Source organism: Hyperolius riggenbachi, chromosome 7 (genome assembly GCF_040937935.1).
Source record: "Hyperolius riggenbachi isolate aHypRig1 chromosome 7, aHypRig1.pri, whole genome shotgun sequence".
In the NCBI taxonomy this organism is placed as follows: domain Eukaryota; kingdom Metazoa; phylum Chordata; class Amphibia; order Anura; family Hyperoliidae; genus Hyperolius; species Hyperolius riggenbachi.
In genome coordinates this window covers 256,101,264-256,114,004 of record NC_090652.1, presented here as the reverse complement: position 1 = coordinate 256,114,004, position 12,741 = coordinate 256,101,264, and the positions used below count along the sequence as shown (strand labels likewise).

General features: G+C 45.7%; 1 protein-coding gene across 1 annotated transcript in view; it reads right to left on the bottom strand.

Moving 5' to 3' along the window:
- The window catches only part of LOC137524974 (FAST kinase domain-containing protein 1, mitochondrial-like), a 109,081-nt gene extending 96,818 nt beyond the window's left edge, over positions 1–12,263 (bottom strand). The window contains exons 1-5 of the mRNA XM_068245565.1: positions 12,185–12,263; positions 10,621–11,062; positions 10,467–10,535; positions 6,268–6,393; positions 492–890 (exon numbers count right to left, since the gene is read on the bottom strand). Of these exons, the coding sequence (XP_068101666.1) occupies positions 492–890; positions 6,268–6,393; positions 10,467–10,535; positions 10,621–10,955 (929 nt within the window). The 5' untranslated portion in view covers positions 10,956–11,062; positions 12,185–12,263. The remainder of the gene's footprint in view (positions 1–491; positions 891–6,267; positions 6,394–10,466; positions 10,536–10,620; positions 11,063–12,184) is intronic.
- Between the last annotated feature and the right edge of the window lie 478 nt (positions 12,264–12,741).

Below are 12,741 nucleotides of genomic sequence, written 5' to 3'. Positions count from 1 at the left end.
GCAGTAGCGGCTCCCCGAGGGGCTAAGGCGGAGATTGCCGATCCCAATCGGGTCCACCCTACTGCGCTGACGACTTGCACCTGCGCAGTAGTGTCCTCCGTCCCACAGTGGTCTCGGTGGGCCCCTCCGAATGGCGGGGATGTAATTATTTTTCATTCCCGGCTCTAGCGCAGTAGTGGCTTTTGGCTCTGGATCAGGCAGAAATAGCCAATCCCAGTCGGGTCGACTGGGATCAGCTATTTCTGCCTGATCCCGAGCCAAGAGCCACTACTGCGCTGGAGCCGGGAATGGAAAATAATAATTACATCCCCGCCATTCGGAGGGGCCCACCGAGACCACTGTGGGACAGAGGACGACGGAGGAAGCCTTGATAAGATCCAGTGCCCCCACCCTCGAAGTAAGTACCCCCAGGGGCACTATTTTATTTTATTTTTCTTTAAGGACCAGTCAATACATATAAAGATGTTTACTTCAGTATCCATGAAACTTACCCTTTTCTGGTGTCTTGTGCTACTATGGGGTGCAGGACCACAAAGAGCTCTGCAAAGAAGCCCGGATGCTCACAGAGCTCCACCTCATCTAGCAGCTTTGCCTTTGCCCCAACAAGGAGCTCAGAGTTGTTGAAATCCAGTTGGTGAAACACTCTAACAATACGGCATATGGTCTGTGGATCCAAGGAACTGGTATGTTTCTGGAATAACTTGTCACACTTCCCTAGCAAGGAAACATAATCATATCTGTCCTTTTGGAAACCTTCTATGAGGTTCAGAGCATTCCCTAAATGAGAAACATCTAGTTTGTCCAAGGTGGCCTCTGTCTTTTCAATCAGCTTTTGCTTCAGACTGGGAGAGCTCACAGCATACAAGCTGTCCGCGAGACTGGAAAGCATCCTGTGAAGAAAGGAGAGAAATGGGATGTCACACTGGTATTGATGCAGATGAGGTGTTAGGCTCCATTCACAATAGGAAATTGCGGTGCAACTTTATGGAGGCATCTTAAAAGGAACATTGTAGGGGGGTCAGGGGAAAATGAGTTGATCTTACCTAGGGCTTCTAATGGCCCCCCGCAGACATCCTGTGCCCGCGCAGCCACTCACCGATGCTCCGGCCCCGCCTCCGGTTCACTTCTGGAATTTCAGACTGTAAAGTCTGAAAACTACTGCCCTGCGTTGCCATGTCCTCGCTCCCGCTGATGTCACCAAGAGTGTATTGTGCAGGCCCAGCATGGTCTGTGCCTGAGCAGTACGCTCCTGGTGTAAAACAGCGGGAGCGAGGACACGGCAACGCAGGGCAGTAGTTTTCAGACTTTACAGTCTGAAATTCCAGAAGTAAACCGGAGGCGGGGCCGGAGCATCGGTGAGTGGCTGCGCGGGCACATCATGTCTGCGGGGGACCATTAGAAGCCCCGGGTAAGTTCAACTCATTTTACCCCGACCCCCTACAGTATTCCTTTAATGCAGAAAGTCGCACTGCACTAGAAACATCTTTGGAAAATGAAAGATCAAAGACCAGATTTTACCACCCTCCATGTAGTATGAGAGCATACAGTTCCTACACAGTCTATTCTCAAGCTGAGTACGCCCATCAGATAAAAATCTTTGCAAACTGAGGAATGTATCTGTCACAAAGGTTTGTCACGAAGGTTTGAAAACGATGTTGTACACATGTAAAAGATCAGTTCCTGCAAAATGCTTTCATAGTCTATGATATCCGCAGATCACATACACACCTTGTTTAACGGACAATCATCTGCAGATAAGATCCAGCAGGATGGATCTGAAATATCGAAAGATAAATATCTTTGGTCTGGCACCTTTTGAGATGTTTTGTAAACTTTGTTGTGGTGTTTTTTTTTGTTTTTTTTACAAAGATTATCTGCAGATTTACCTTTGATCTTTCACTTATCAAAGATGATCTAATGTGTACCCAGTTTTAGTATTCAAAATCTGTTGGCTCTCCATGCCCACTACATGGGAGGTGGGTAAAATTGGTCTTTGGTCTTTCATTTTCCAAAGACTTATCTCATGTGTGTACTTAGCTTAAAGGGAACCTAAACTGAGAAGCAGGACTGTGGAGTCGGTATAAAAATCTTCCGACTCCAACTCCTCAGTTTATGAAACCATGACTCCGACTCCGGGTGCCCAAAATTGCCCCGACTCCAACTCAGACTCCACAGCCCTGCTGAGAAGGATATGGATTTTTCCTTTTAAAATAATACCAGTTTCCTGACTCCCCTGCTGATCCTGTGTCTCTAATACTTTTAGCGACAGCCCCTCAACAAGCATGCAGATCAGGTGCTCTGACTGAAGTCAGACTGGATTAGCTGCATGCTTGTTTCAGGTGTGTGATTCACTCACTACTGCAGCCAAAGAGATCAGCAGGACAGCCAGGTAACAGGTATTGTTTAAAAGGAAAGATCCATTTCCCTCTCAGTTAAGGTTCCCTTTAAGTCTACACAACGCTCAGAGTGCATCCGATGCATTCCAAAGTACAACAGTATCCCAACGCAGTGCGTTACCGCATGAAGTGTGCATTAACAGTGGCAGTGAAGCATACTTTTCAGTGACTGTATGGAACGCAAAGGCCGCCTTACGTGTAGTGCAACTTTTTAATTCCATTGCGTTCCTGATTTTACAAGGAACACCATGCAGCTCCCACTGCAAACCTAGCTTCAAACTATGGACGGTACTTATAGTAAATCATAAACAAACAAAACTTACAATGGCACAAAAACTGTGATTGGCCTGCAGAAATCAGAATGTTTGCTTCAGCCCCTCCTTTCAAAAAGAGCCAACAATGACAGTCCTAATCAACCACTTTAGTACCATCAGTCTCTGGCAGAGGAACTGTCGCGAAAATCTTAAAATTTAAAACACATACAAATAAGAAGTACGCTTCTTCCTGAGTAAAATGAGCCATAAATTACTTCTCTCCTATGTTGCTTACACTTACAGTAAGTAGTAGAATTCTGACATTACCGACAGGTTTTGGGCTAGTGCATCTCTCCATAGGGGATTCTCAGCATGGCCTTTATTCTTTTTTAAGACATTTCCTGAAAAAGATTTATATGAAGATGCTGACCAGCCTCCCTGCTCACCGTACACTTTTTATGGCAGTTGGACGGAGAAACTGCCATTCACTAAGTGCATTTTGAAAATAAAGAAATCCCTGTGAACACCCCCCCCCCCCCCCCCCCCCCCGAGGAGATGGGCTAGTGCAAACCCTGTTGGTTCTGTCACATTTCTACTACCTACTGTAAGTGCCAGCAACATAGGAGAAAAGTACTTTATGGCTCATGTTACTCTGGAAGGAACGTATGTCTTAATTGTATATGTTTACATATATTTTAAATTTTAAGTTTTTCACGACAGAGGTCCTTTAAGGACCAGAGACTGCTGGTACCGAAAACCAGGCTTACTGATGTCTCGCCGCACGGAATCGCCGCTGTCGCCGTTCACCCGTCACTAAAGCCTACTCCCTCTGCCATCTCTATTACAGCAGAGCTCTGTGACCCAGTCATCGGCTTCTATGTGATCAATGTGAGCCAATGAGATTGCCTCACAGGGTCAGGAGCCAATGAAATAGTCTGCTGTCCAGCTCATGGAGCTCTGCTGTCATACCGACAGCAGGGCAAGTGAGCTGCAGCGGCGAGGGAGCGGCACGATCAGCAGTAATAAACTAATTGAAATCTACACCCTGGCAGGGATAACAGGTTCCAAACAAGGCGTAGATTTCAATTAGTGCGGGCCAGAACCAGTTAACCTAATCTGTATTTTTACATGGGGAACTTCCATTAAGGAGGTAAACAAAACAGGGCCCTACACTGAAAGGCCAGTCACAGGGTTGTTTACCTCAAGCATAGACCTTTTTTTCACCGAAAAAGTTCCATTTGTGATCTTCTCAGGAGAAAATTCCATACGATTACATATGTAATTGTTATATGTATAGCTTTTACTTTTAGTATGACTGATATACATTAAAGCGGGATTAAACTTATTCCATAAAAGCATGTTTTCCTATTTATCATATTTGCTTTCATGCACAAGTATTATTGTCCATTTACAAATTACAAGTTCCCAAAGTACAGTTTATCTGCTATGAAAGCTGTCATTGCATTTTATTGCACAGCTGCTGTATTTATATATTTTAATGTACCCAGTGAGGGTTCTCTGCTATTTTTACCTTTTGCTATCCGCAAGCTGATACACTGCAGAGCAAGGTTTACAAACAGTAGCTGTATAGCTGCTAAGCTAACATAAAAGATGTTATCTAACTTCTCAAACTTCGGCAGTAAGCTCCTAACTGAAGAAGAAAGCACTATGTGTAAAGGATACCAGAGCCGAAAGCAATTGAAAAAAGGGGGAAGCAGGCATGTATGGGAAGCTGTCCTCATGCCCACCACTCCCCCATTCTCCTTTGCCCCCCTCAATTTTCCCCTGCAGCCTCCTCTGGGTCAGCGAGTCATGCAGCACTGCTCAGGCGCTGGCTCAGCTGCACGTGGCTGGGAGCACACTGCACGTTACGTAACCACTACATTGTGCGCATACACAGAGCATTCCCAACCACGCAATTTAGGATGTCCGCAGCACGGCCAGCACCTGTGCACTGCTGAGTGACTTGCCGACCCGGAGGAGGCTACAAGGGGGTATTTAGGTGACAAATGAGGGGGGTAGGAGAACAGGGTAGTGGTGGGCATAAGGACCACTTTCCATACATGCCTGCTTCCCCATTTTTCCAATTGCTTTTAGCTCTGGAATCCTTTAACTGTTTGAATGCTGTTCTGCTACCATTTTTTTTTTTGAGGGGGGGGGGGGGGATAGAAAGTTTAAAGTAGTCTGAAAGTCAGCATTTCTTCTTTGCGCTAAAAGATCACTTAACCACCTTGGCGGTGATGACGAGCTCAGCTCGTCCATTACAGACGCGGTGGATTGCTCAGCCCCTGGAGGGTCGTTCTGCACCAAATTTTCGGAGGGGGTGTAGCTAGCACTTGGCTACCTACATCACCCCTCCGATCGCCACTGGCCCGCTCTGATCCCCCGATCGCCACTGTTTTTGCTTAACCCCCCCCCAGAGCCCGCGCCAGCACAGCCTCTCCATAGCCTCCAGGGGTTACTATGGCGGCGATCGTAACTGCTCATGACGTCATGTTCGACTGTCGCCACGGCAAAGCCTGAAGCTATGGCGGAAGTCTTGGCTATCGCGGGATCTCGTCCAGGTATTTATCGCCTGTGGCGAGCGGAGGGGGTCTACAGTGCCGGGGGACTTGGGGGGGGGCGAGTGTAGCTGGCCTAGTGCTAGCTACACTAAACAAAAATAACTTTTTTGTTTTTTTTAAAGCCAACCGCGGCGCATGGCCGCAATAATTGTAACGCCAGGGTGGTTAAAGCCTTAAACCTACCAGTACAAAGAAAAAATTGTAGCAGAACAGCATTCAAACAGTTAACCACAGCACTTTGTTCTGCAGTGGAAAACTCCTTCAGCTTATGATCCACATCAGAAGTGGAGATAACATTATCTTTCTGTGTTATTACAGTGTGTATATTCCAAGTATCAAACAAAAAAAAAAAAGGTGGAACACTCCACCTATATGAATGGATAAACTGGCGCTTTACTTAAAGTAAATGAGGCAGGGAAGAGGGAAACAAGTTAATTTAGATTTGCCTTGGAGGAGGAACTGGGAAATTACAAAATAATTAACAGCTGCTGGTTAAAGTGTACCTGAGCCGCAGTTGTGGTACAAAATCCGATACTTACCTAAAGAAAGGGAAGCACCTCAAGATCCTATTGAGGCTTACCTCTGGTCTGCTGCACCCCCCCCCCCTCTACAGAGTAGCAATCGTCGCTAATCTTATCGGGGCCGTACGGCTCCTCTTCCGCATTCATGGATGTGCAGTAGACGCTCGGGCCCACTGCGCGTGCGCAGTAGCACAGAGCCTCGTGCTCCATGCTACTGCACATGCGGACTCGAGCTTCTAAAGCAAGGCCATGAATGCAGAGCCACGCGGCCCCTGATATAGAGGGGGGCTGTGCTAAGCAACAAGGGTACTGCGGACCACCGAGGGAAGCCTAATTAGGACCCTGAGGCTTCCCTCTTTTCAGTGGTAGTTTGAACCTGACCTTCCGCTCGGCTTCGATTTAAATGGATCAACTACTACAAGCTTTGATTTGCTTTTGTCAACTTCTGACTCATGGGGGAATGCTAATCAACATCATGGGAAAAGGATTTGCTACTCACTCTAATACATTATTAGCGGAATTAAGTACTTACACTGGATCTTCAACTTCATCCACATACAACACCACAACACTGGCTATCTGCCCCATAAGTGGGCTGGTGGTCATATTTTGCTTTTTCAAGTAAGCAGCAAAACTCGCTAATGCAGGGAGGTCCAGCCTGAGTAAAAAGAGAATATTTTAGTTTAGAACATAAACATTTCTATAGATTCTAGAAATCTGAAACAAAATTTTGAAGATAATCAACATTCACCTAAAAACCATTTTACATCATCACATACATTTTTGGCGAAAGATGAATATACACAACATTGGGTATATCGGTAGATCAACATTGGTAGTAGTGAAGTCCGCTATTTACGCATCTCTCCAGGAACCGCCGGAGAGATACGTAGAGGGCACAATTCTGTGTAGACTGGCCCCGACTGGCTGAATTGTCGGGTCCTGATACCGAAGAGGAAGAAGGCTGTGGATGGCGCCGTGGGAGCGATCCGTGCGGATGGGGCTGGAGGAAGCCCCAGGTATGTATAAAACTCTTATTCAGCTCTGGTTTCCTTTAACACAGAACCCAACTTGCAAAAACTCCCAGAATGAAACCGGTTTGTAAGTAGGGGACTGCCTGTACTGCATTGCATAAAGTAAAACAAATTAACCATCACTTTACTTTTGAAAAGTTGGTGGAAATAAGAGTATTTCACATTGACGCATTTTCACCGCAGCCTAACGCAGGGCAATTAAAGTCTATGGGGTAGTTCATACTACCAGCGGTGTTGCTGTGCCGGAAGTACCGTATCTAATGCGGTACCTATGTTACCATGCAGCTCCTGCGACGGACAGGCAGTCATGCAAGTCTATGGCGAAGCACTTATTTATAACAACCCGCCACAGTTTTATGCGTCACGCAAACGCAGAAGTGTATTTTAGCAATACACTAATGTGCATGTCATCGATGCGAAAGAGGAAGTGAGCACCACTTCCTGCTTGGCCAGATGTTAGTACGCGATAATCCCCCGAAGGCCTGTTTTTGGCCGTGCGGCCTCTGGGTAACACACAGCTACTGCCAGTCCGCAGTGTGAAATCGGCCTGAGGGTTTTAGTGTTGGAAGATTTCACTGTAACTAACAGAATCATTGCTCTATCTGGGTTCACCCAAATCTTTTTGTTTTTGTGTAGCTTAACAAGGATCTTATGCCATAACAGTTGCTTTTGTGACTTCTGGAGAAGATTTCACAGAAATGTGATATATAGTCCCTACACTCAGATTAAATACAATTCTGCAGCGTTAAAGAGAAAAAAAACAGCGTACGTATTATGGCACCACCAGTGAGCTGGGTGCAGGGCGAGTCATCATTCGGCTCACCCTTCACTCAATTCTATTCCCCCTCGGAGTTGTAGGATGTCGGAGGGATGTGTAATTCGGGGTGTGGTGATTGCCGAATCCCCAAATTAAGGTGCCCATACACTCGTCAGATTGGCAGCAAATACATAAGAAATGCATCTGATGATCTATCTGATGTGTTTTTAGAACATTTTTTACCAGGATAGAATGCCAATAGATTTTAGTTTGAAATCTATTGAAATTCGATCTGATGGCATTTTTTTGCCATCAGATTTCCATTAGGGCCAATGCAAAATGATAAGCCATCTCATCAGATCGACCTAGATTTTCCACCCTGCCAGTTCGATAAATAATCCATCGAAATCGGACGTCGATCGGTCGATTGGACAACCGATTTGCAATCGATCAATTTCGATCAATCGGTCAGAAAATCGGCTGAGTGTATGGGCCCCTTGACTCGTGCGGGGAGCGCAGCATGGTACTAGTGCTATGACAGCGCCCAGCTCCGGTGCTGAGTGCAGAAATAATATGCTTCAAAAAAAAAAAAAAAAAAAAATTTGACATGACGCACATCCAGTAGATGTACTGTGCTTTTACAGTATATCAAGACTTTAGATAGTAACATTGAATAGGTTTGTATTAAAGTGCAAATAGTGATCCACACAATAGTTGAGCTATCATAAGATTGCCTGCACACGCAAATACATCATCTCAATGTGCAGAAATGTTCATACATGCACAACACAACCTCATCCACCATCTCAATGCAATGGGAAAAATAAGCACATAAAAAAAAAAAAAAAAAAAAAAGTAAAATAAAAAAAAAAAGCATACATATGCTTATTGTTCCCACTACAGTAAGGTGGTGGATGAGGTTGTGTTGTGTGCATGTATGTATGAACTTAAAGGCGATTCATTTGAGAACACATACATTTCTATGATTATACTGCAGCTAATTGTACTTAGACACTGCAGTAAAAAACCCACCTGGGGAATACTCTCAGGAGGGGGAAGCCTCTGGATCCAAATGAGGCTCCGCCGTCCCCCTCTCTCCCTCAGTTACATCTACGGCTCCTCTGAAACCACAGCTGACAAGCCTTCACCGGCTCCGGCGCAGTAGCAGCTTTCCGTTCGGGCTCAGGTGGAAATAGCCAAGCCCGATCGCATTTGCTCTACTGTGCAGGCGCTGGATCGCAGTAGGTAAATATACTTCTGGGTCACGGCTTGGCTTCCTATTGGAGGAAGCAAACAGAGGCGGAGAGCGGTGGGGGGGGGGGGGGAGCGTGTTATCAGAGGGAGATGCTACAAGGCTGACTGACAGCCTCATATAAATAAAGCCAGCTAACGACAAACGGATTGCCGCTAGGCTAGCAATCTTTTAAAGAGAACCCGAGGTGGGGTTCTTACAACGCAATCCCCATACAGAGGCTGGGTCTGCCTATAGAGCCCAGCCTCTGTTGCTATTTAGCTTCCTCCAAAGCCCCCCCCTGCGCGCTGTGAGACCCCATTAATCACAGCCGCGCTGTGCGGGCTATGTTTATCTCTCTAATGTCAGTCTCCGCTCTCCCCCGCCTCCTGAATCGCTCCGGTCCCCACCCACGTCCCTTCCCTCCCCGCTGATTGGAGGGAAGGGATGTGGGCGGGACCGGAGCGATTCAGGAGGCGGGGAGAGCGGAGACTGACATTAGTGAGGTAAACATAGCCCGCACAGCGCGCAAGGGGGGCTTTGGGGACAGCTAAATAGCAACAGAGGCTGGGCTCTATAGGCAGTCCCAGCCTCTGTATGGGGATTGCGTTGTAAGAACCCCACCTCGGGTTCTCTTTTAAGGGGGAGCAGCGTGGTGCAGGGGAGCTGGCAGCGGCGGTACAGTGACGCAGAGGCATGTCTTTGTGCACATGACATGCCTCTGGGTCCTATTAGGATTATAATATGCCACCTCGGGTTCTCTTTAAAGAAAAACATTTTTTTGTTACAGGTGATACAAATCCTGCAATAAATATGCTGTGTGTCTACTTCATTCTTTCATGGAAGCAAACATAGGGAAAACATCCTGTGTTTACAAAGTAGCAGCTCTGCTGAGGACTGCTTAGATTCTTGAGCTGACACAGCTGAGATCAAATTCCAGTTGTGATAAGTAACAGGTGAGGGGGAATTAGACAAGTTAACCTCTCTAACCAGTGGCTGGATAGTGTACTGGTAAAGGGCACCGTCATTGACTAGGAGGTAAGGGTTTGAATCACCCAATCAGTCAATACCAATTCAGTAAGGAGTTCAAGGAAAGATACCCCAACACTGCAGGGTTGCTTTTTGGGCGCATCCCATTGGCTGCAGCTCGAGCTCTTTGAGTCAGACAGGAGAAAAGCGCTATACAAACGTTCAGATTATTATTATTATAAATACATATAGGGTGCATGTACCTCTGTTCTCCTTCTGGCCTGTGCAAGTGTTTAGTTCCTCTTTAAAGGGAACCCAAAGAGAGAGGAATGTGGAGGCTGCCATCTTTATTCTCTAATAAACAACGCCAGTTAATTTTCATCTGTGCTGGTGCTCTGCTTTTGATCCACTGGTAGCACTAGTCCAGAATGAGTATGCAGATCAGATTTCTTTGGCCCTGGTCTGACTCTACTGGCTGCATTCTTGTGGCAGGTGTGTGACTAAAAAAAACAACTAAAGCCAAAGCTGAGCATAGCAGCCAGGCAACTGACAATGTTTATATGGAAATAAAGATGGCAGCCTCCATATACCTATCACTTCAGATCCCCTTTAAAGGAAGCACTAGGCAGGATTGCAGAAAGGGTAATTATGGTTTAAATAACGAAGCACAGCCACTCATGGCAAACCATAAACAGATGATTAGAATATACATATCATCAAGACAGACACCATAAACTCACCTTTGCAATCTTCTCCAACCTTCAACTACCAGTTGCTGCACCAAAGAACAGTGGGCATGTATATGAAATCTATATAAGAGATGTAGTAGAAGTTAGAGGGAAAAAAACCATATATAGATAGAATAGATAGTAAGAAAAGGATTACACAGCTTACCTGTCTAAAAGATATAAAATATCCACAAGTTGACAGTCACCCATGAAATCAATATTATTTTCTGCCACAGTACAAAGTGCCAAAAATTCTGGATGATCTCTAATGAGATGTGCAGTTGTCAGCTCCTTGGGGTTTACATTATGCAGTTCCCAAAGTAAATTCATTGCACAGGTCACATGATCTATGGTGAGCACAGGCCGATTCATCCCAACCAGCTGAAACACATGATACTCGCTCCTGGATTTCTTCAGCTGTTCCAGCAGAAGGTCAGTCCTGGCGGTACGAGTGTGAAGCAGCCGGAGCGAGAGGCGGACAGCGGCACTGCAGCGGAACATTGTAGAGATGGAGGAGGCTTCCTCTTAGCAGTTCAGATGCAAACAGGTTTCCTTTTGTTGCAGGATGCAATACCAATAATCTGTACACTGGTCTTATGCATTGTGGGCTGAAAAGAAATAATTATTTATTTTACATAAAACACAACTACATACAACCTTACAATGATGTATCTAGTACAACAGTGTATTATAGTACGCATATTATAGTGTATTATATATACAGGTAGAACGTATGTATTTTCCATAGTTCTTTATGTAGTATGCATGACTGACAAAGGAGAGGCCTTGGTTACCCCCAAAATGCTACAAACCTATATAACCTCATGGTCAACCATAAACAGTGATCTCTCTGCTTGAGGGGTGCAGTGGAGGTGGTCACCAATCATTAAGGAATTTTTTGCTTCAGACCTCTCATCCACAAACATTATTACACTTGGAAAAATTGCATGCATTTTGCCCAGGGCTGTGGATTTGCTACAAAATCTTCCCACTCCAGGTACCCAAAATTGCTCTGATTCCTCGACTTTGACTCCTTAGTCTAATACTTACTAGGGCTGTGGAGTTGGTACAAAAACCGTCCGACGCCTCAGTTTATGAAACTACGACTCCAGTTACCCAAAAATTGCTCTGATGCCTCGCATCCACAGCTCTGGTTTAGCTGCAAGATGAAAACACACACAATGTATCTCTACGTAGCTACTGCGTTTTAGGTGCATTTTACTACATGCACTTCTTCATATGCATTTGTAAATATGCATTTGTGAATCGCATTCGATTTGCAAATAATGTATTCAAATTGCCTCCAAAACAATTATAAATACACATCTGAAATCCCACAATGGTAAAATACAAACGCTTTTATTTATTTTTTTAAAGTATGCATTTGCGATTGTGTACATGTGACCCCTGCCTTATGTGTAATTATACAGAATTTTATATTGACCTTGACAGACTGTTCCCAAATACTGGTCGCTGTGCTGTTTGTACCCTATTCTGTGCCCTCCATAGTGGTCCCTGTAAAGTGTCCTCAAATAGTGGTCTCTGTGCCGTGACCCCTGTACATGCCACCGGCACCTTCCCTGGTAATGCAGGCAGTGGCCGCCTCCAGCTCATTTGAATTTCCCTGTGCTTCCCCTCCCGGCCATATGCGTTTTACTGCCCATTCCTCCAGTATGGACTTTCCTGGTGGTCTTGTGGAGTGGTCCCCTAAGCATACTCTTAGCTCTCACCTCTCCAGCGGCGAGAAACTTTCACATTACAGCCAGCCTCACAGCAACATCAGCGGGGTCTCAGTTATATGACGTCATCATTCCGCGACACAGTACCTGAGGCTGTACGGGGCTGGCTATAGGGTTAGCATTTGAGCTTTGCTGTCGCTAAAACAGGGAACTCAGTATCAGTGCTACCACCAGGGTGATCAATCAATGCGCAGACAGATCGCTTCCTCAGTCCACAGAGAGAAGGCAGCACAATCAGACATAGCACAGCTCAGATTGTGCTTCTGCAGAGCTGCCCTCCAATGGTAATTAATCCGCAGCACTTCCGTGCTGTGAATGGGGTCTATTGTAATGCGCTGAAGGTGGCTGATTGTAGGAGAAGATTACTGACAGGAGGACAGGACTTTAATTTGCAGGGCAGACAGCAGTCAGAAGTGCTTGATTAGAATACTGAGAGTGTAATCCAATCAGCCGTCTAGCTGCTGTTCAGTTTCCACATTATACAGTCACTGCACCTTTTTTTTTGGTACTTATCCGTTAGCCGGGCGCATCCGGCAGGTGGCGCTGTT